Source organism: Hylobates moloch, unplaced genomic scaffold (assembly GCF_009828535.3).
Source record: "Hylobates moloch isolate HMO894 unplaced genomic scaffold, HMol_V3 SCAFFOLD_14, whole genome shotgun sequence".
Classification (NCBI taxonomy): Eukaryota; Metazoa; Chordata; class Mammalia; order Primates; family Hylobatidae; genus Hylobates; species Hylobates moloch.
In genome coordinates this window covers 89,842,092-89,866,668 of record NW_026652289.1, presented here as the reverse complement: position 1 = coordinate 89,866,668, position 24,577 = coordinate 89,842,092, and the positions used below count along the sequence as shown (strand labels likewise).

Below are 24,577 nucleotides of genomic sequence, written 5' to 3'. Positions count from 1 at the left end.
GTGAAAAATGTAAATTATATTACAAAAAAATAGTACTAATGGCAAAAACAGAAATGCCCATATTGGAGACACTAATTAAGAAAGTGCAAAACTGGGCCAGGCACGGTGGCTCACACCTGTAATCCCAGCACTTTGGGAGGCCAAGGCGGGCGGATCACCTGAGGTCAGGAGTTTGAGACGAGCCTGACCAACATGGAGAAACCCCATCTCTACTAAAAACACAAAAAATTAGCCAGGCGTGGTGGCGCATGCCTGTAATTCCAGCTATTCAGGAGGCTGAGGCAGGAGAATTGCTTGAACCAGGAGGTGGTGGTTGCGGTGAGCCGAGATCGTGCCATCGCACTCCAGCCTGGGCAACAAGAGCAAAACTCCATCTCAAAAGAAAGAAAAGAAAGTGCAAAATTGTGGGAAAACACTACTTTTACACAGAATGGAAGATGATCATTGAGACAGTGATTCTTACAAGGCATACAAACCTTCTTTGTTGGTGTTTGATTCTTCATAATCACAGAAATTGTTCTATCAAGTATTCCTGACTGGGCAGCTATAAGAGAAATGGGAAAGTCAGAAAAATATAAGCATCTAGGTTTTCCATGAAAACTAATTTGCAAATAACTTTCATGTAAACAAGTTAAGAAGATTCCATTTCCCATCCCTCGAGACTGTGACTAGAACACGACCTTCTTACTACTTGAAATTCTGACTACCGGAGGAGGTTCTTTAATTCATGAAAGGCCCGCGCATGTGTTTCCATGGGTTTGAAACGAAAGAGCCGACTCTCTCCAGTGCAGCTGTAAGGATGGACCTACCCCAAACCCACTGCCTCTCCTCCTGGGGTTGAGGCTGTCAACTTAGTCTGTGTGTCTACTTAGTCAGTGTTCCTGGCCACGCAGGTTATCCCTGTGTCCCTGTTCACAGGCAGTCTGGATTAGTAGCCCCAGGCATTTCCAATAAGACAAAGCACGCCTTCCTCTCTACTGGACGGTCCTGGCTGAGGCAGGACCAGGTGGATATAGATATAGCTATAGCTATAGCTGTGGATATAGATATAGATATAGCTATAGCTATAGCTGTGGATATAGATATAGATATATAGATCTACCCGTATTTCCATCTCTCTCTCTCTTTCCTAGATAGATAGACAAGACAAACAAACACAGATAGATAGATACATACATCGGGATTTGTTTTTGTTTCTCTTTGGCAAGAGTTGGGAGACTGCCTTTTTTATTAGGAAAATGTTCAAACTCCATCGTTTTGTTTCATCCATCTCATCACACACGCTATTTTTTTTCCTGCTGTATTTTTAGAGCAGATATCACATCAATTCACTCATAAATCTTCCTGTCTGTATCTCTGATGGGGAATTTTCTTAACACAAACCCACAGTATTTTCACACCCCCAAACTATTAGTAATAGTTTCTTCATATAATCCAAACCCAGTTTGTGTCCAATTTTGAATAATTAAGACTGCCCAGATGGGCACGGTGGCTCATGCCTGTAATCCCAACACTTTGGGAGGCCGAGGAAAGTGGACGATTTGAGGTCAGGAGTTCAAGGCCAGCCTGGCCAATATGATGAAACCCCATCTCTACTAAAAATACAAAAATTAGTCAGGCATGGTGGTACATGCCTGTAATCCCAGCTACTCAGGAGGCTGAGGCAGGAGAATTGCGGAGGTTGCAGCAAGCCAAGATGGCACCACTGCACTCCACCCTTGGCGATAAAGTGAGACACCATCTCAGAAAAACAAAAAAAGATTACCCTTTTAAGGAGACAGCAGTTTGTGGCCGAGCATGGTGGCTTACGCCTGTAATCTCAGCACTTTGGGGGACCAAGGTGGGCAGATCACTTGAGGCCAGGAGTTTGAGACCAGCCTGGCCAACATGGTGAAACCTGTCTCTACTAAAAATACAAAAAATTAGCCAGGCGTGGTGTCGCTCCTGTAATTCCAGCTACTCAGGAGGCTGAGGCACAAGAATTGCTTGAATCTGGAGGCAGAGGTTGCAATGAGCTGAGATCGCACCACTGCACTCCAGCCTGCATGACGGAATGAGACTGTCTCAAAAATAAAATAAAATGAAGATACAGTAGTTTGTGTCTCTAGAGGTAGAACATGGGATTCACTTTTGAGGAAAGATAGGTTACCTTTGTATTATAAAATGCTTATTAAAGTGGTTATTTTGTAATCTCCCAAATCAGGGGTTAGCAAACTTTTTCTGTAAAGAAAAATTGCAGGCCTCATGGGCCAACGGCAAATCAAAGATATTATATAATGAGAAAAAACAAAACTTCCACCATACAAAAACAGGCAGTGGACTGCATTGCCCCATAAGCTATGGTTTGCTGATGCCCAAATCAAAGAAGCAATGATTTTTTTTCTAGAATGGGTGGGGGTCAAAAAAATGAAGAGTAAACAACTCTGCTTAAAAATATTAAATGAGGCTGGGTGTGGTGGCTCACGCCTGTAATCCCAGCACTTTGGGAGGCTGAGGTGGGTGGATCACTTGAGTTCAGGAGTTCAAGACCAGCCTGGCCAACATGGTAAAACCCCGTCTCTACTAAAAATAGAAAAATTAGCCAGGCATGGTGGCAGGTGCCTATAATCCCAGCTACTCAGGAGGCTAAGACAAGAGAATTGCTTGAACCCGGGAGGTAGAGGTTGCAGTGAACCAAGATGGTGCCACTGCACTCCAGCCTAGGCAACAGAGCAAGACTCCATCTAAAAATATATACATATTAAATGAGGCCAAGCGTGGTGGCTAATGCCTCTAATCCCAACATTTTGGGAAGCCAAAGCAGGAGGATCACTTGAGCCCAGGAGTTTGAGACCTGGGCAACATAGGGAGACCCTAACTCTACAGATAACTTAAAAATTAGCTGGGTATGGTGACACGCGCCTACAGTTCCAGCTACTTGGGAGAGGGGGGTTGAAGTGGACGGATCACTTGAGCCCAAGAGGTCAAGGCCGCAGCAAGCCGTGATCACTCTACTATACTCCACCCTGGGCAACAGAGCGAGACCTTGTCTCTAAAAAACAGAAAAAAAAATTAAATGGCTATATTCACTGTGGGCAAAGCAACATCTCTAAAGATCATATTTCCCTTTTGGAAAACTGTGTTCCTCCTTGAGGGCCATAAAGAGTTTGGAATCTGGACTGGGAACATTTGAGGAGGCCACAGCAGCAGGACATCAAGGCCAACGGAAAAGGAGTGGAGACATCCAGTGGGTGCCACCACAGAGAGGTGAGGCCTGTGCAGCCAGGAAGCAGTCACTCAACGTCCAGGCTTAAAGTGAGCGTGGGTGCAGGCGTGCAGGAGTTGGGTTTTTGCCCTGTATTACAATCCCCTTCTATCATGTCCATGCCTTCAGTTAACTTTTGTTAAATGCCACATCCTGATCTTAGCTGTGCTGGGAGTAATTAAAGGAGCATCCTGGGGCAGAGAGAAGCAGAGAAGGGGACATGAGCTCCGGAAAGCCAGATTCAACATGGCAAGATGGGTCTTGCTCACAATCGCATAAAGGTCTGGACAGAGGCTTGGTGGCAAGTCAACCCAAGGACAGATTTGTGGAAAAAGTGTAGCATTGCCTTGGGATACTCAGAGGATTTGGGGAAGGGAATCTAAGAAGAAATGAAGATATGCTTGGGAAAAGCTAGTACTACTGTAATTTGGACACTGAAGAGAAGAGTAAATAGACTTTCACACAGGTGAACTATTAGGTTGGTGCAAAAGTAATTACGGTTTTTGCCATTACTCTTAATGGCAAAAATTTAGAGATTACTCTTAATGGCAAAAACCTCAATTACTTTTGCACCAACCTAAATAGCAGGTAAAGAGTACTCATTAAGGTACTGTTTGAATAAAAATGGGTTGGAAACAACCCAGATATAATTAAGAGTGGACTCATTAAATAAGCTCTAGAGCAACAATAGAATAGGTTGCAGATTGTAAGACACAAATGTAAAAACAATGGGGATGCTCCCTCCATGGTTGGGGGACAGTGGAAGCCACGCAGATGCACTGCAGGACTGGGAACAAGACTTTCCACTTAGAATATTTTTGTTCAGTCGTATTCAGTCTTATCTATCTGGAACATCGAATTAAATATTTGTTTGAAGAAGGCTAAAAGCTGGGTAATCTGGGCCTCACATCACAGGTAGTTTCGCCACATAAATTCTGCAGGCTTACATCAAATGAGTGTCATTTCAAAGTATCACCCCACAGACTACCTACAAATTACAAAGAGAGAGAGAGTACTTTTACAATGAAAAAAAGAGAGAGAGAGAGAGAGAACACCCCTTAACCCAGTGAGGAAGTCTAGCTTCCCTAAAGACAAGACAAACTAACGTGACAGGCTCCTGAGGTGCCACGGAGGGAGGTACACAGCCTCAGGTTTGGAGATTTTTGCCAAAACATATAACCTGAATCTAACCATAAGAAAGCAACTAGACAATTCTAAATTTTGGGGTATTCTGCAAGGTAGCTGGCCTGGAATCTTCAAAAATATCGATGCCATGAAAATAAAGATGTCAGAAGGCCTGCTCTATATTAAAGGGAACCAAAAAGGCATGACGCCCAATGCAGTGTGTGATCCTCGACTGGCTGGTGGATTTAAGGAGGGGCTGGGACAAAAAAGGACATTTTTAGGAAAATATACATAAATATGGGCTGGGCGTGGTGGCTCATGCCTATAATCCTAGCACTTTGGGAGGCCAAGGTGGGCAGATCACCAGCCAGGAGTTCGAGACCAGCCTGGCCAACATGGTGAAACCCCATCTCTACTAAAAATACAAAAACTAGCCAGGTGTGGTGGTGGGTGCCTGTAATCCCAGCTACTTGGGAGGCTGAGGAAGGAGAATCGCTTGAACGTGGGAGACAGAGGTTGCAGTGAGCTGAGAGTGTGCCACTGCACTCCAGCCCAGGCAACAAGAGTGAAATTCTGTCCCCCACCAAAAAAAAAAAAAAAATATATATATATATATATAGACACACATATATATACACATATATAAATACATATATGTACACACACACATAATATATACATACATAATATACATATATACATAAATACGATGAAGCAAATGTCACAAAATATTAATAATTGGTTAATACCTGAAGGGTATATGAGTATTATAATTTATTTCAAATTTGTATAGGTTTGAGATTTTTTTTAAATAAAAAGTTGAAAGGAAATTAACATTAATAATGAAAAAGACATTCCGTGAGTTTCCTAGATAGTCTACCCTGAGGTTGAAATAGTCAGCAAAAGTAACACAGTCTGTTCCACAGGTGTCTAATTCACACAAAACACTACCATACTGAAGGTTTTGTGTTTTATAGCATCCAGAGAAGACAGTTCCTGTCAGCAGAGGACAGAATCTAAAAGGCAATTCTCCCCATCACTGCTGGTGCAGAACATCGAGGTGAAGAATTTAGTTTTCCAGGCTGAGGCCTTAATCATGTACCACTCAGGGCATGCTCCACTGTATTTGTCTTAACAGGACAATTTTCTGGTCTGCAAGCTTTCATTGGCTTGCATGTGTTTTCTGGGAAAACAAATGCTTCTCAAGCTTTATGGTGTTTCAGACAGAAGAAAAATAGCCAACCTGCCTGGTGTCAGAGGCAAAGAATACCAGGGATGCCAGTATGGCAGTATGAGAAGTAACAGACTTCAAGAGAGCTGGAAAAGTGATGCACTCTCTCTAAGGCCCCTTCTTCTGACAACCACCCCTGTGACCTAGAAGAGGTAGATAAGATCATGCTACTCCGGGGCAAAGCACTCAAAAGGTACTTTTTGCTTTATATGACACTGGGTTCATTGACAACTTGCTTCTGTCTTAGGAAAGCCTTTTTTTTTTTTTTTTTTTTTTTTTTTGAGATGAAGCCTTGCTCTGTCACCCAGGTTGGAATGCAGTGGTGCGATTTTGGCTCACTGCAACCTCCACCTCCCGGGTTCAAGCAATTCTTCTGCCTCAGCCTCCTGAGTAGCTGGGATTACAGGCGCCCGCCACATGCCTGACTAATTTTTGTATTTTTAGTAGAGACGGGGTTTCACCATGTTGGCCAGGCTGGTCTCAAACTCCTGGCTTCAAATGACCTGCCTGCCTGAGTCTCCCAAAGTGCTGGGATTACAGGCAGGAACCACCGTCTCTGGCCGATGCCAAGTTTTTGTTTTTGCTACAATCATGCCTTGAGGTGACATATTTTTGAGAAAGGGAGAAATAGAGCTGGTTATCTTACCTACTGCAGCAGCGGTCTTTGACGTAGGAAGGTTGGTGCAGTCCCCAATCCCAAACACATTTGGGTACCTCTTGTGTTGCAGAGTTTCTTTATCCACATCCACCCAACCAGCAGCATCAGCCACAGGACTGGTCTTGAGGACATCTGGTGGGCCCATTGGTGGTGTGACATGAAGCATTTCATACTACACACAAAGAGAGAATCCACATTTTCATTTATTCAATATTTCTACAGCTCCACAAGCTCTCCCCCCACCTTCCTTACTCCGTACACTGTGCTATGGCTGCATGGAGCATTATACAATCAGCACTTGTACCAGTCCATGCCCTCTCCAAGATCTTATGTGTTCTCCTGGGGGATGGTGATAAGCTAAATAACCATTCTCTCAGTTGACATGATCTCCCCACACAGAGACCAAGAGATCCCTGTGGCCACACACATACGGGTACATGAGATATTGGAGTAAAGCTCACTAATATTCTGAAAGAATCCATTGATGTTTTTATTAGTACTAAAATAAGGGGGTGGTATATTTCAGTTGCAGTCTCCCTGACCCTCAGCTGTCAACTTGTAAAATTTAGCACCTCAGTGTTATTCTGTAAGGTGATGCTCAGTATCCCTTAAACTTGTAAAGGATGTGTTAGGAGCTGGTAAGAAAGCATCATGCCCAAATATGTGTCAACTTCGAAACACATAAAGGAAACTGTCAGAACACCAATTAATGATGAAAAGCGGTGGTAAAAATATTAGCTAGCACTTTGGAAAAGGATCAAGGGGTCTGATTCAGTACTGGATTTACTTTTCAGTGCAGAAGGCAGGGGTGAATTTTTTTCCAAAACACCGTATCAAGGTTACCCTTGGTAGTGGTGCACTGACCCATCCTAATCACTTTTGAGGGCTCATTTAATTTTTTTGTTTATGTAATATTCTTTCACATTTTGTAGTTGGTTCTTATTATTCTTTTTACTTATTTTTAACAACTCCTTCTAGCAACTTCATCAATTTGCTAGTGGGTCCAGTTAAGGACACACTGATTGAAATGTTCATGACATGTCATTAGGGTAAAAACTTACGCATTTGAAGACAATTCCAACCTTTTGAGATAGTCAATAGCCCTTCATTTCCATAAGAAGTCCAATGGCCCCATGCCCTCCGAGAGGCTCAGCAGTCACTGATGGCAATGGGAATTAGGAAGATGACTTGTACTTATTACAACTCTCAGACAAATATAAGCTTAATTAACCTCAGGGAAGGAGCACCGCAAATGGCTGCTGCTCATCTGCAGGATAATCTTGGCTAGAGGGTGGCTCTTGGGGACATGGGTCCTTGCGGTCAGGTCTGTTAATGAACATTGAAACTGAATGCATGTTTGCAGGATAATGGATGAAATGGTCAACAACTATCATCTCTAAATTATTAATCTCCTGTCTGTATTTCCGCAGTCAACTAGACCTACTTTTGAGACAGTGTTTCACTCTGTTGCCAGACTGGAGGGCAGTGGCTTGATCATAGCTCACTATAGCCTCGAACCCCTGGGCTCAAGCAATCCTCCTGCCTCAGCCTCCCGAATACCTGGGACTACAGGCATGCACCACCACACCCAGCTAGTTTGTTGTTGTTGTTGTTTCTTTTAGTAGAGACTCGGTCTTGCTCTGTTGCCCAGGCTGGTCTCGAACTCCTGGGCTTAAGCAACCCACCTGTCTCAGCCTCCCAAAGTGCTAGGATTATAGGTACAAGCTACCATACCTGACCTAGAGCTATGTTTTTGAACTGAGGTCTAAACCTTACTAGAGTCATCTTGGTGGAGTTAATGTGTTTGAATTTCACAAGTACACGTAAATTCCACACCTCTTTTCTAAATGAAAAGCTAAATACTTTCATATAATCATCATAAAGGTATGGAGTTTTACCTGAGCTAACATCCTACAAAAGGGTCTGCTTTATGGATTTATTAGAAATTAATGGCCAGGTGCAGTGGCTCACGTCTGTAATCCCAACACTTTGGGAGGCCAAGGTGGGCAGATCGCTTGAGCTCAGGAGTTTGAGACCAGCCTGGGTAACGTAGTGAAACCCCTCTCTACCAAAAATACAAAAAATTAGCTAGACGTAGTAGCACATGCCTGTTGTCCCAGCTCCTCAGGAGATTGAGGTAGGAGGATGGCTTGCTTGAGGCCGGGAGGTGAGGGTTGCAGTGAGCCAAGATGGCACCACTGCACTCCAGCCTGGGTGACAGAGCAAGATCCTGCCTCCAAAAGAAAAAAAGAAAGAAAAAGAAATTAACATTGGGCCAGGTGTGGTGGCTTACACCTATAATCCCAACACTTTGGGAGGCCAAGGTGGGCAGATCACTTGAGCCCAGGAGTTTGAGACCAGCCTGAGCAACATAGTAAAACCCAGTCTTTACAAAACATACAAAAATTACCTGGGCATGGTGGTGCATGCCTATAGACCCAGCTACTCAGGAGGCTGAGGTAGGAGGATTGCCTGAGCCTGGGAAGTAGAGGATGCAGTGAGCCGTGAGCCATGGTTGTACCACTGCACTCCAACCTGGGTGACAGAGTGAGACCCTGTCTACAAAAAAAAAAAAAAAAAAGAAAGAAAAAAACCAAGCAAACATTGGCACTTAATTGTAGCTTGTTCATTATCCATCATTTATTTCTGTAACTGTATAGGATAAATAACTTGGTTCTCCTTTATTAACATACATAGTCCATTCAATGTGGTGGTTTTCAAACTTTAATGTTTATTAGCAGCACTGGGGAGACTTGTGGAAAATACAGGTTCCCAGGCTGTACCATGCCAAGATCCCAATCTAGTAGATCTGGGTAAAGCACAGGAATCTGTACTTTAACAAAATCTGCCAGTGATTCTGACATGTAAAATCTGTGGATCACATGCTTACAATCTCTGGCTTGAAGGAACAGGTTCATTTACAAAGAAAAATAGAATGCTATTACTTAGACAAGTCACTTCATCTCTTTGGTCTTTAATTTGCTTATCCATAAAGAAATGCACTAGACTAGACAATCTCCAAAGTGTCTTCTAGTTCCTCCGCCTCCCGGGTTCCAGCAATTCTCTGCCTCAGCCTCCCGAGTAGCTGGGATTACAGGCTCCCGCCACCACGCCTGGCTAATTTTTGTATTTTCAGTAGAGACAAGGTTTCACCATCTTGGCCAGGCTGGTCTTAAACTCCTGACCTCATGATCCACCCACCTCAGCCTCCCAAAGTGCTGGGATTACAGATGTGAGCCACCACGCCCGGCCCAATTCTTTACACCAGTTGTTCTCAATCCTGGTTGAACATTAAAGTCATTAGGGGTAATTTTGAAACTCCCCATCCTCAATCTGCACCCAAAACCAATTAGTTAAAACCTCTTGTAAGGAGACCAGGCATCAGCACATTTTAAAAGCTCCCTAATATGTAGCCAGGGTTAAGTGCCACAGCTTTACATCCTCTGGTGGATTTTTTAAAATTCAGATTTTAAGAGTGGAACTAAATATCTGACCTGAAATCCTATAATTCAAAGGGGACACAAGTATCTTCTTTAATTACAAACCCTTTAGAAGAATAATAATCATTCATTTATCCACACCCCTACCTACAACCTCAGCTATCCAGAGAACCAAAGTACTAACAAAGTTAAGTTCGTGCACTCAAGTTCATACACTTTGCTCATAAAAGTATGCTTTGGGCTCTTACTCATAGCCCATTTTAGTGAAAGCCCAACTTGGGCTCACTCAAACGAACTCTCTCAAATGGGCTCTTTTGTAAAGTAAAAATGAGTTCACTCACGAGCTCTCACTCATAGCCCATTTGAGTGAGCCCATTTGAGGAGCAGCAATTTAAAAGAGCTAAAGCTGGAGGGACCTCCCAAAGTTACTTACAACTGCCTGACAGCCAGGAAAAAGGAAAACTACAAAAAGGACACCCATAAAAACAAAGAGTAGTAATTTGAGACCCTTTTGTAAAGTGATAACTGGCTCCAAACATTCCAATAGCCTCTGTGTGCATAACTACACAGGAGCTATTCAAAATGATGACCCTGAGCTGCTGCAGATAGATACGAGATGAGCCTGGTACAACCTGTGACACCAGAAAGTAAAGGAAGTGCTCAAACACATGATGGGGCATGTCACAGGGACACAAGAGCCAGCTGGAAGGGGAACCTACTGACCAAATCCAGAACAATTTGAGCACCAAAATAATTAAAACAATAATGAATGATAACACCATTGGAAAAAATATAGGAACTCATGAGTTCATACCAATAGTTACTTAACTAAGAGGGAAGCAAAGACTCTCGCTGAAGGAATGCCAAGAGCTTACTGGTAAATGTGCAGGAAATGTTACAGTTAGAAAATCATCATTTTGCAATCACCATAGCAAAGATTTGATTTGGCAAGGATCATCAGTGGATGCTAACTTTAGTGGGGAGACTTGAATGAGTAGACTATTTGCATGGTTTTAAAGTGTCTTCCCACAGACTTCTTATTAGTAGCAAGGGAGAAAACAAATTTTAATTATTCCATGGAAAAACTGGACCACATCTTGACTGCTGATCAAAATTAACATCACCAATGAAGGGCAGATGAACACTGTAGGCTTGCAAATGTGATACCTTAGAAGGGCACAATGCTTACGCAATGTTCCAGCCTAAAAAACAGAGCCTGAGGCCAGGTGCGATGGCTCATGCCTGTAATCCCAGCACTTCAGGAGGCCGAGCAGGCGGATGGCTTGAGGTCAGGAGTTCGAGACCAGCCGGGCCAACATGGTGAAACCTCATCGCTACTAAAAATAAAAAATAAAAAAATTAGCCAGGCATGGTGGTGCACACCTGTAGTCCCAGCTACTCATGAAGCTGAGGCAAGAGAATCGCTTGAACCTGGGAAGCAGAGGCTGCAGTGAGCTGAGTTTGCACCACTGCACTCCAGCCTGGGTAACACAGCAATACTTCATCTCAAAAATAAATAAATAAATAGCAGAGCCTGAAACTAATCACAAGAAAACACTGACAAACTCAAAATGAGGAACATTCTACTGAAAGAAAAGTGGTGGGGAAGAGGGCTGTATTATTTCAAAATATCAATGTCATAGAAGACAAAGAAAAGCTATAGAAACGTCACAGATTAAAGGAGGCTAAATAGACCTCACAATTGAATGTAATACCTGACTATAACCTGAGTCCTGCACTGGAGGAAAAAATGCTATAAGCACAGTTGGGCCAATCAACTAAACTGGAATAGAAATAGTAAGTTAAAAAATTGTATCTGTGCTAAATTTACTGAGTTGATAATGGTACTGTGGTTAATTAAGAGAACACTTCTATTTTAGAAAATTAACACTAAAGTATTTGGGGCTAAAGAGAGCTGATATAAGATATATGTAAATTTCCTTTGGAAAAACTAGATATGGATGGATGGATAGATAGATAGACAAAGGCAGATAGAAGAAAGAGAAAGAAAGGAAGGAAGGAAGGAAGGAAGGAAGGAAGGAAGGAAGGAAGGAATCAAATGATAAAGCTAAAGTAAATGGGGTAAAATTCTACAAGTGAATCTAGGTAAAAGCTACATACAATTTTCTTTGTACTATTTTTATTTTGTAACTTCTCTAAGTTTGAGATTATTTCTTTTTTTTTTTTAGACGGAGTCTCACTCTGTCACCCAGGCTGGAGTGCAGTGGTACAATCTCGGCTCACTGCAGCCTCTGCCTCCTGGGTTCCAGCGATTCTCCTGCCTCAGCCTCCCGGGTAGCTGGGATTACAGGGATGTGCCACCACGCCCAGCTAATTTTTGTATTTTTAGTAGAGATGGGGCTTCACCATGTTGGCCAGGCTGGTCTCGAACCCCTGACCACAGGTGATCCGCCTGCCTCGGCCTCCCAAAGTGCTAGAATTATAAGCAAGAGCCACAGTGCTGGGCCTGAGATTATTTCCAAATAAAAGTTTTTAAAATTATGACCCTGAATCATCAGTAACATTTCAAGTGATATTTAGTGCACTATTTTAAAAAGGAAAGATGTATGCCATAAATTTTAGAAAGAGCTGAGCTAAAAAGTTTAAAATTTGAAGTTTGAAGTTCAGAAGTCTAGTCTTTGGTTCACTTCAAAATTCCTTTTTATGGAACACTTCATTTCTTGAAAAATTCTGAATGAATAAAATCTGACTCTGTAACATTTTCTCATTGCCAACAACTTTTGCCAAAATGATGTAAACAAATATTCTTCCATGCATGCTTCTCCAGATGCTTTTACATCTTGTTCTTAACCTCATAACACCTCCAGAAAGTACTATTCTCACTTCACAGAAGAAGAAACTCAGACACCAAGGCCAACCTCATACAACAAAGGCCAAATCTTTCCAGGAAGTATAGTAGCTCTGCCAGATCCTTCAAGGGGAAATATTTTTAAAGATAGCCTCTTCCACAGGTGAAAGACATCTCTGTTGTTCTTTTTTCTTTTGAAACAGAGTCTCACTCTGCTGCCCAGGCTGGAGTGCAATAGCGTGATCTTGGCTCACTGTAACCTCCACCTCCTGGCTTCAAGTGATTCTCTTGCCTCAGCCTCCCCAGTAGCTGGGACTACAGGCACCCGCCACCACGCCCAGCTAATTTTCGTATTTTTAGTAGAGACAGCGTTTCACCATGCTGGCCAGCCTGGTCTTGAACTCCTGACCTCAAGTGATCCACCTGCCTTGGCCTTCCAAAGTGCTGGGATTACAGGTGTGAGCCACCATGCCCAGCTAATCCCTGTTTTCTTGAACTACCCACAGGGTTACTTCCTGCTCACAAGCAGGACTGTTTCTCACATGCCACCAATTGAGACAATCACCAGATCTTGCATGCGAGGATGCCCTCCCTTACCCCTACACAGTAACCAAAGTTGTGGAACTTTTTTGGCTACTTCAAGTGATTCGATGCCAGGAAAAGTTGAGTCAAAGGAATAGGACAAAAATTCACTTGGCACCAGCTAACAACGCCTTCTCACCTCCCACTGACACAGCCTCTTATATATTTCTCTTCCCCACCCATTTTGGCCTACCTTCTTGCCCTATCACTTCCCTAAGATGCTCGTTTCACCCAGTCTTCCCCAGCACACAGGGATGGCAGATAGGGTGGTGCAAGCCCCCATGTATCTATGGCGCGTTTCAGCAGACAACGCTTCAGACTGACAGCTTAGCCTCACCACTCACTGAAATCACTTGGGTCTCTCCCGGTTTATCCAGGTTCTCAAATACAGCCTCTTGTTTATCGGCTCGGACTTCAATGAGGTTTTTCTTGTAGTTAACAGTGAGGTTCCGCTCCCGGATGATCTCCTGCAGGGCATCTGCATACTTCTTCACCCCGAAAATGGCTCCAAGAGAAGTGTTGAAAATGATATTGGCCTTGGATCGCTTCCCTGTCTGAGAAAAATAAGAAAACCATTAACACCAAAGCATGACTGCAGCTGCCTTTCTTTTTTTTTTTAATCCAGACAAGAATTAAAACCCTCAGCAGGGACCTTGCGAGCTTTTGCCACCATTATGTCCTGGCAGGGCAACGGGCAGACCAATCCACTGCCTCCTCCTTATGTTCTGCCCATGACACACAACTAAGTACACACTTGAGTTGGGGGCTGAGGTAGGCATTGTTCAGCTGAAGGCGAGAGGTGAAGGTTAGGTCCAGGTCAAGATAGAATAGAGTAGAACGGAATGTTTATTCATATATTCATGTATTCATTCACTCAATAAATATTTAATAAAGTTCTAGAGTTGGCCAGATACCGTCCTAGGTGCTGAGGGAACAGCAGTGAGCAAAACTGAGTTCCAGCCAGGCGCAGTACCGCACACCTGTAATCCTAGCACTCTCGGAGGCCGAGGCAGGCAGATCACCTGAGGTCAGGAGTTCCAGACCAGCCTGGCCAACATGGTTTGAGACAAGCCTGTCTCTACCAAAAATACAAAAATTAGCTGGGCGTGGTGGCAGGCACCTGTAATCCCAGCTACTCAGGAGGCTGAGGCAGGAGAATGGCTTGAACCCAGGAAGCGGAGTTTGCAGCGAGCTGAGATTGCACCATTGCACTCCAGCCTGGGTGACAGAGCAAAATTCTGTCTCAAAAAAAAAAACAAAAAACTAAACTAAAAAACAATAACAACAAAACCCTGAGTTCCTGCCTTCTTGATACTGTTCAGAGAGGCCAATATTCTCCCAAATGCCTAAGATCTTACGGTACTCGAACCTTCCTCGTAGGCCATCCAAGACTTGGGAGAAAAGAGTTATACAAAGGAAGTCTCCAGGACGGAAGAAACAGCTGGTTTCTTCTTCTTTCCTTTGCTCGGCTCCTTTCAGGATTTGCTCACCCGGATCTCACCATGTGAAGAAGTCAGGTGGGTAAGTGCCTCAAAAGGCTGTGCCAACCTTTATGACCCAGAATGAACTTTCTTGGAGTCAGAAATGATTACTGGAACTGTCTTTAATTCCCTGCCTCGCAGGGTTGTTGCAGTTTACAGAGCTCAGGGGAAGGTCTTGCTCATTCCCAGCCTCCATGAACACATTCAACCACTCCCCAGCCCGTTCTTCCCCACCCTTCTTCCCATCTGTCCCCGTACATGACTATGGGCTGCTAGAAATCCTGCCACTGTCTCAAGCCAAACCACACTTTAGTAAACTAAATGTCACACCCCAGGCAAGAGCAGGGAGGGCAAGAACAGCTTCCCTCACAAGCCTAAGCCAGGTGTACTTGAGCTGCAGACACCTGCTCTTACACAGAGAGCATTTGGAGAATGCTGAGAAAGTCTCCTCCTGCCCAAATATCTCTTTCCATGAAGGTTTAAAGTTCTATGAGAACATTTTTTTGCTTTTTAAATTGGCATTTTGCCTATCATATTTTTTAATGTATACCCAAGGGACAGAAAATATTCATGACCTTAAACTTGAGTGGAAGTAGTGGATAGCATTATGGATAAAAATGAACAATCTGCAACTAATTGTCTAACTATATGGAACTATTTAAACAGTCTCTAACATATCTCTCCAGTAGACTTTATTTATTTATTTTTTTTTTAAGACAGAGTTTCGCTCTTGTTGCCCAGGCTGGAGTGCAATGGTGCAATCTTGGCTCACCACAACCTCTGCCTCCCAGGTTCAAGCAATTCTCCTGTCTCAGCCTCCCCAGTAGCTGGAATTACAGGTATGCACCACCACAGCCAGCTAATTTTTTTTGTATTTTTAGTAGAGACGGAATTTCTCCATGTTGGTCAGGCTGGTCTTGAACTCCTAACCTCAGGTGATCTGCCCACCTCAGCCTCCCAAAGTGCTGGGATTACAGGCGAGAGCCACCACACCCAGCATCCAGTAGACTTTTACACACATATTTAAAAAGTATGTAACAAAGACTATTTAATATTATATAATACAGCTAAATTTTTCATGTACACTATGACTGTAACCATATTTAAGTATACAGAAAAAAAGCTGGAAAGCCATGTCAAGTTGAAAACTGCAGCTTTATTTAAGCAATTGGATCATGAGTGATTCTCTCCTCTTTTGTATTTTATAAACTTCTAGTTATCTAATTTTGTACACATGTAATAAAAATTCAGCGATAAAAAAGGGATTACAATAGAGATAAAATGGAATTATTGCAATCAGTGAATTAGCACTGTCTGCCCTGCTCATCTCTGTCCCCGGAAAGGAAGCATACCTTCCTGAAGTAGGCTTCTGATAAGTACATGATCTTCTGAGGGGCTCCAGCACACTTCACTGGAGTATTTGGGAAGGTGAAGATGGCATTGCCCTCCTTGAAGTCCTGCAGAGCTTTCCATGTCTTCTCTACAGTCTTAACTGAATAATTCGACCCTATTTTGGGATGAGCGAAACCTTCGGGTAGGCCTTTAATCTGCAACAAAGTACACAAAAATTATTTTAAACAAAAGTGCAAATGTCTTTAGAGTCCTTGTTCTTTGCCATTTCTACAACCTTTCAAATATTTCAGTACTATCATTACCCTCCAATACCCACATGCCTAGAGCAGGCAGGTGGGTGAGGGTTCTAAGACCAAAGCTGTGGCACCTGTAGTCACCTGTCAAACTGCAGAATGGGCTCAGCTCAGAGGAACCCTCCAACTCCCTGGCCTGGAGAATACAATTTGAATACAACCTTTCCCACCATCAGAGCGAGGACAAGATGCCAGCCAGCCTTCCTTTTAGGAGAACCAGTTGCCTTACTGGAAAGAACAACTGGCAGGACCAAGAGCCATTGATATCATCAAGAATAGCAAACTTAAATCACTCTTTATCAGGATGTACCAGACCGAACTCTAGGTAAAGGTACTAAAGCCAGGTACCTAAAAACATGGACTTTAGGATCCCACATACCAGTTTGAGTCCTGGCTCTTCCACTTACTAGCATTGTGACCCTGCGTAAATTACCTAATACTTCTAAGCCAGTAGGTCTCCAAGTGTGGTGCTCAGATCAGCAGCACAAGCACCACCTGGGAGCTTGCTAGAAATGCAGATTATCAGGCCCCATCTTAGACCCACCGAATCAGAAACTCTGGGAGCAGGCCCAGCAATCTGTGTTTTAACAAGCCCTCCAGGTGACTCAGATGCACACTCAGGTTTGAGAATCTTAACGTTCACCGTCTGTGAAATGGGGATAAGGTATCTGCTTCACAGGGTTGTAGGCAGAAGCAAATGAGGCCGTGCATGTAAAGGACACATGCACATGGCAAATGTCCTGTAAATGTTAGCTGATTATTGCCAATAAGATCAACTGGACACCTACTATAAATGTTAGAAGGCACATAGAGTGCAATGAAGACGTCACAGACTGAGTTAAAGAGACTTAAGCCTCAGTTCTCAGCAAGAGCAGGTTCAACTTCAATCATCAACAAACAGTCATCAAGATGGACTGGTCCTTCAGAGCCTCTCCAGCTCATTCTCTGGGACGCCTCCAAAGTCACTCCAGACACTTATCCCTGAGGTCTCAAGCAAACAGAGTGCTCTCATCTCCTCAGTGGCCTGAGTTCATTACTTATCACACTCAATGTTAAAAGCAACTATTTGTTACTGTTCACCCCTGTTACAGTTAGATAGTAGTAACATTGGCAGTCTCAATAATAATATCATTATTATTATAAAATCACCTTGCATTTTAATGTTTTCAAAGTTTCAGATCAATGCTAACAATGGATATTCACTATGTACCTCTGAGGGAGGCAGGGGAATATTATTAGCCCCTAGACTGGATGGAGCCCTGCCCAGAATCTTAAACAACCAGACACAAAGGCCTCTGCCCACCTGCCTGGGGGTCTTTGCACAGGACCACCATACCTTCTAGTTCCCACAGCAAATCTCACTATCCAAGAGGTAAACAAGCAGAAACAAGCAGTTGATGTCTTATCACCTTCATTATTTTTCTCTAGTTTTAAGAAGCTGTCGTCGACGGAAAAGGTGCCATAAACTGGTAACCAAGCTCCTTTCAGGAAAACCTGTGTCAAAAAGGGTGGTTTTGACCCCTCATCTAGTCAGAGTTGCTTCCCTGGGAATTCTGAAGCAGAGAGAGCTAGAGAGGAGAGGAGAGAAGGAAAGGGAGAGTCAGGGAAAGAGATGTGACTCCTCCTTTGGCTTCCAGCAACAGGCTGTGCACTGGGGAGCTGTGGACTCTCCTATCACACAGAGTAGACCAGCAGGCAGGATGGCCTGCTGCAGAGACCCTGTGAAGCTGGCCTGAGAAAGAGGCTAAGAGAGATGGACAAAGAGAGGCTGCCTGAGTCCAACAGAACCCAAAGTGGAGATCCAGCCCTGCCAGAGGCCCAGCTACATTCTTGCCCTATAGTGTTCTAGAAACATCTCAGTATTTTCATCAATGATCTCCACTTTTTATTTACACCAACCTGAGTAGTTTCCTTGAAATTGCAATCAAAGAGTCCCAAGTAGCACAGTGACCATGGTTAAGTTATTACATTCCCTTAGCCTCAGTTTCCTCATCTATTAAGTGAAGATAAAAATGCCTCCCTTACAAGTAGTTGTAAAGAATCAATTTTGGATTCCTGGCTGGGCACAGTGGCTCATGCCTGTAATCCCAGCACTTTGAGAGGCTGAGGTGGGTGGATCACTTGAGGCCAGGAGTTTGAGACCAGCCTGACCAACACAGTGAAACCCCGTCTCTACTAAAAAATATATAAAAATTAGCCGGGCGTGGTGGTGGGCACCTGTAATCCCAGCTACTCTGGAGGATGAGGCAGGAGATTGCTTTAACCTGGGAAATGGAATTTGCAAGTGAGCTGAGATCACACCACTGCACTCCAGCCTGGGTGACAAGACTCCTTCTCAAAATAAAAAAGAAACAATATTTGATTCCTAGCATGGTTCCTGGTATGTAATAGAGATTCCATAATAATGGCTACTTTTAAATATCTCTGTGACTTGGTTTGCTACAAGAGGCTGCTATGAACTCTGAGCACTGGCCTCTGCAGTCCTTCTCACGTGACACTGGGGCTTTGGGAAAACAGTACCATGGAGATGCATTGCCTTTGCTAGGTCAACGCTGTGGGGGCTTTTTTGGAAGGTATGGCCCTCTTGAAAGTAGTTGTAATAAACACCTTTCTCCATATCGTCTACTTCATAGCTTGTCTGTCATTCTAACAGACTCATGACCCACGGCACCGTGACTCAAAACCATCTTACCACATTCACAACAACTTGTAGCTTCTCTGAACCTTCCCACAACACATCCCAAGACATTTTCACCACCCTTCCCCCAGACATGGCACAATTCAGGTTTCTTTACGTAGAAGCACTCTTCAAAGACGCTTACTGGGCCAACTCTGATGAGGCCCTTGCCCGGGTCACATTCCTGAAGCTTGTTACCCGGTTAGCACAGGTGTTTCCTGTACTCCAACTATTTACCCGTAGTCCCCAACAAGCTTCTGGAAATGATAATATTTACCGATTTACTCCACTGTGTTTTAGAAAAATAAACTTGAATCTCACAGCTTTCAGATGGCATCTGGCTCCCTAGCTCACTGAAAAGGGAGATCTGAGGAACTTCTGGGTGGCATTTCCATTGCATCGGTTACTTCACGCTAAAAACCCAGCATCTACACAACAAAACCCAGATGTCCCTCCAGCAACTGATGAGGTAATTGCTGGCATTCCACCCCTTAAAGTCTGCTTTAAAATTTAATCTAAACCCTACTTCCAAAGCAGAATTTAATCTTCAATACAGCCAACTCAGTCCCACATAGCAAGACAGGTTTCTTACAAATGTGGAAAGAAAACTGCTGTTTTGCAAGAATTATCATTAAGGCATGAGCATGCTGAACTCTGATTAAAGCTTAAAGCTAGAACATACTGTTATTATTGACAGAATCTTAGAGAAGACTTCCTTAAAACTATAAAAGGACTGCCAAGAAATAAAACCAGAAGATATTTTCTTAGAACCCCTTTCTTGTCAAAATGAATATAATAAAGCAACTAAAAGCAGCATTTGCTCTCGGCATAGATAAGCCGGCATAACACAGAAACAGTTTCACACACTACCTTCTCATAGTCCAGCTGGATTCCGAGAGCAATAATAAGATATCGGTAGGAGATCTGCAACACAAAAAGACATTATTTTAGACCAAGACCCAAGAAGCAGCAAATCAAGGATTGACTCAGGCCCCAGATGTGGTTCCATGTGGTCTGAGGGAGGCAGGGAAACATTATTAGCCCACAGAACAGATGAGAAAATCGAAGCAGAACAAGGTTGGGAGTCCTGCCCAGGTTCCCATTTTTTAATCTGGGGGCTGGGGGAGGTGGGCAGACAGGCAGGGAGGGATGCACGTCCACTCCCATCATGCCCTCTGCTGTCTATGCCTCACACCTCACTGCTTCACAAATATTTTGTAAGCTGCCTGGCCCCAGAAAACTTGAGACAGCTATGTGTTTACACAGTGAGAGGCCACAATTATTTGTACAGTGCTTGTATTAACACTTTTTCATATTGAGAGGTAAGAGAAGGGCTTCCTAATCTTAAAAGACAATCCACTGTCTAAAATCTATGGGGTAGGCCAGGCACAGTGGCTCACACCTGTAATCCCAGCACCTTGGGAGGCCGAGGCAGGTGGATCACTTGAGCTCAGGGGTTGGAGACCAGCCTGGGCAACATGGCAAAACCCTGTCTCTGCAAAAAATACAAAAGTTACCCAGGTGCAGTGGCATGCACCTGTAGCTCCCAGGGGCACTGAAGTGGGAGAATCGCTTAAGCCTGGGAGGTGGAGGTTGCAGTGAGCAGAGATCACACCACTGCACTCCAGCCTTGGTGATAGAGTGAGACCATGTCTCAAAAAAAAAAATATATATATATATATATATATATATAACATATATATAATATATATTAGTATATTGTATATTAAAAATAAAAAACTAAAATCTATTGAGTAATATGTGAGTCCCAAGCAAGTCTGACCTGTCATGTGGATTGGACCAATATCGTAATTGGGAGATTGCTCTTTTGAGCAATCTCAAGGTCACTGAAAGGCTATGACATAGTGCACCTGATCTTATTTAATGACCTGTATGGGATGAAAAAAGTCCCTTCTTCAAATATGGGTATTGTATCCACAAGTAGCATGATGGAAATGTGGGTTTAGGACAAAGAGGAAGACAAGTTTAGGCCAAAAAGTGTAAACAAAGTAGCCGTAAAGTACAAGAACTTGCCTAGAAAACTGGAGTTGGAGAATGATTGCAATGAGACTCAGGAGCCCAGAAAGAAGGAACAGGTGGTGATTACCATGATCCTGTACTAAATGGCGGAGAGAATCGCAGTTGGAGAGGGAGGACTCCAAGACCTGAGAGTGCTTGGCTCTGGCTGAGGACCCAAGGGAAGCAACGTGCGGAAGAGGTCCTGCCCTGGCATCCGGGAGCTTCGGCCCCAAAGGCACCTCCGCAGCAGGCTTTCCCATTATGACACAGTCACCCTCACCACTGGCCCCTCCCAGGAGCTCCCCAGCACAGTGTGCACGAGGCTTCCTAGCACTTGTTCTCCCCAGCACACTGACCACTCCTAGAGGATAAAAGTTATGTCTTATTCTTTATATCCCTAGAATCTAGCACAGTCACTAAAGTGAGGAACTCTGTGATGTTTGTTGGGTGAATGGATAGATGAATGATTTCAGTTGCTTGTGAAAAATACAACTTCTCTAAGTGGATAGATAATATAAGCATTTTCATCTGTTTGTTTTGCCTATCCATAGAAAGATCATGTCTCGGCCAGGCGCAGTGGCTCATGCCTGTAGTCCCAGCACTTTGGGAGGCCGATGCGGGTGGATTACAAGGTCAGGAGTTCGAGACTAGCCTGGCCCACATAGTGAAACCCCGTCTCTACTAAAAATACAAAAAAATTAGCTGGGCATGGTGGCGGGTGCCTGTAGTCCCAGCTACTCAGGAGGCTGAGGCAGAAGAATCGCTTGAATCCAGGAGGTGGAGGTTGCAGTGAGCCAAGATCGCGCCACTGCACTCCAGCATGGGTGACAGTGCAAGACTCTATCTCAAAGAAAGAAAAGAAAAGAAAGAGAGAAAGAGAGAGAAAGAAAGAAGGAAGGAAGGAAGGAAGAAAGATGATGTCTTGCAATTCCATCTTCTGCAGGAAAGGGCACCGGGCCCGTTAAATGGCCGGCCAAACCGTGGTGAGCAATCCAGGCATGTTAGGTAAGAGCTAGCATGGGGTCTGGTAGTGATGATCTGCAGGTGAAACATATGACCACTGTCAACAAGAGGAGCTTTTGGTTTGTGCAGGCCACCACCAAGGATAATGCAACACAATATTGATTATGCTCTGTTTTATTAGAGCATAATATTGATTATAATCTATTTTATTAGAGCATAATATTCATTACGTCTAAGGACTAAAAACACGCCAGCCTAAGATTATGGGGAAAAAATCATTAAGAGAGAATAAACCCTCCATAGCAAGAGAGCAAGAAGAAAACCTCAAGCCTTTTGAATGAGTTCAAGTTTTCAGGTCAAATGACCTAAACCCTCAGGAACGGCAAAAGCTTATAGACAAGACTTTTGAGCAGTTATGCACAACAGTGTAGACCTTGCCAGAAGGCTGAATAGCTGCAAGTATTCTCATATTACACAGGGGTCAGAAGAGGTAAATTCTGACACCAACACCTTAGTAAATAGGCTATTAATCCTTTGCAAAAGTCTAGACTCAACTACTAAATAGACATTTCATAGTAATTTTTTAAAAGATTAGCTGGGCATGGTAGTGTGTGCTTGTAGTCCCAGCTACTCAGGAGGCTGAGGCAGATCGGCTCAAAACTCTTGAGCCCAAGAGTTCAAGGAGCAGCGAGCTGTGATCTCACCACTGCACTCCAGCCTAGGCAACAGAGCAAGGCTGAAGGGAGAGGAGGGGAGGGGAGGGGAGGGAGGAGGGAGACAAAGAGAGGAAGGGAGGAAGGAAGGGAGGGAGGGAGGGAGGGAAGGAGGGAGGGGGAAGGAGAAGGAAGAAAGAGAGGGGAGGGGAGGAGAGAAAGGAGATGGGAGGGGAAAGGAGGAGAAGGGAGGGGAGGGGAGGGGAGGGGAGAGGAAAACTAGCACCAACATAGGTTCACAGATGATAAGCCTGCTGCTTTCAATCAGCAATCAAGAACTTCTGGCATATAGTAGATACTCAATAAATATATCCTTTTCCTTTTTATGTATTCTTTTAAAAATGACAGCAACATTTATTGAGCATTTGCTCTGTGCAAGGTGCTGTTCTAAGTGCTTCATATGGTTTCATTCATTTAACACAACAACTTCTACGATTTTACAAATGAAAAAACAGACACAATTTGCTCACAAATATTTACTGAGCACCTTCTATGTGCCAGATATTGTGCGAGGTCCTGGGCATAAAACAATGGACAAGAAAGATACACTCCCTGCCCTTCAGGAACTCCATCTAGTGAGTGAGATAGGCATTACCAGATAATGACACAAATAATTACTAAATCACAGAATGCTGTGATAGCATATCAAGGGGTAACCTGACCTAGTCTGGGAAGTCAAGGAAGGCTTGCCTAAAGGAGTCATATGGAAGCTAAAGATGAGTAGGAGTTAGCTAGGGATAGAGGTGGAAGCAGCATGTGCAAATGTCCTGGGGTAAGAAAAAGGCTGAGGCATTTGAGGAAATAAGAGGCCAGTATGGCAAGAGCAGAAACAAGGTAAGAATAGAACCAGGTTAAGCCTGGAGAAGGAGCAAGGACCAGTCTACGCAGGGCCTTGAGATGCGTTTCAGACAAACATACCCCTGGATCAGGGAAGAGTCAGAGACACACTGAGTCTGGGTTTTAACAGTGCCTTCAGCTCAGTCTTTCACCAATAAGGTGGGAAAGCGTAAACTAAGAATGGAATGGGCCGGGCACGGTGGCTCACGCCTGTAATCTCAACACTTTGGGAGGCCGAGGTGGGCAGATCATCTGAGGTCTGGAGTTCGAGACCAGCCTGGGCAACATGGCAAAACCCTGCCTCCACTAAAAACACAAAAATTAGCTGGGAGTGGTAGCACACGCCTGTAATCCCAGCTATCGGGAGGCTGAGGCAGGAGAATCACTTGAACCCAGGAGGCAGAGGTTGCGGTGAGCCAAGATCGCACCACCACACTCCAGCCTGGGCAACAGAGTGAGACTCGTCTCAAAAAAAAAAAAAAAAAAAAAGACAGAATGGAATGATTTGGTCAATTGAATAATATTTGCTAAAGAATGTTGACTAATTTTGTGCAATCTAAAAAAGCTCTCTAGTGACATGTTACAGAATTAAAACCTTGAACTTATATGAAACCACCTGTGAATAAGATAGGAAAAATAGCTAATGGAGTGACAGAGCCATAAATCCAAAAGACCCAGATAGATTAGGAGGATGAATTAAAATCAGCAGGATGATTTCTCACATGAGATGTCATGTGTATTTCTGCTATCTGGCTATGAAGTCGTTTTGCTTCATAAAATCTTGGAAGAAAGTCTCACTACGTTGCACCAACTTCTCTAGCCCAAAACAAGACTCTACAGCTTTCCTAAGTGTCTAGCCTTAGGAGTAATAGGTAGGACTCAGCAGTGAGAACACCTACTAGTGCCTGTCATTCCCAAGAGATGAGTAAAGTATGCGGTCCTTGAGATGAGCATGAACCCAACGACAGAGGGCTCTAAAGCTCTTCCTGTAGCTTGAAGAGGTCCAAACAATGAGGCAGGCCCTGCTGTACCAAAGAGATGCTGTGTGTGATATGAGACAGGTCTCCTGGCCCCGTATGCAGGAGCCTGGCAAGGTAAAAGAGCCACCAAGCTCAACCTTGTGAATTGAGAACAATCTTGAGTGTAATTCAG

The 24,577-nt window shown here is 43.8% G+C and overlaps 1 protein-coding gene across 3 annotated transcripts in view; it reads right to left on the bottom strand.

Annotated features, from left to right (window-relative positions):
* SQOR (sulfide quinone oxidoreductase) overlaps positions 1-24,577 on the bottom strand; it is a 58,482-nt gene that overhangs the window by 2,392 nt on the left and 31,513 nt on the right. For all 3 annotated transcript variants that reach the window (XM_032176298.2, XM_032176299.2, XM_032176300.2), the window contains exons 4-8: positions 19,764-19,817; positions 15,923-16,117; positions 13,434-13,643; positions 6,247-6,430; positions 477-544 (exon numbers count right to left, since the gene is read on the bottom strand). In XM_032176298.2, the coding sequence (XP_032032189.2) occupies positions 477-544; positions 6,247-6,430; positions 13,434-13,643; positions 15,923-16,117; positions 19,764-19,817 (711 nt within the window). The remainder of the gene's footprint in view (positions 1-476; positions 545-6,246; positions 6,431-13,433; positions 13,644-15,922; positions 16,118-19,763; positions 19,818-24,577) is intronic.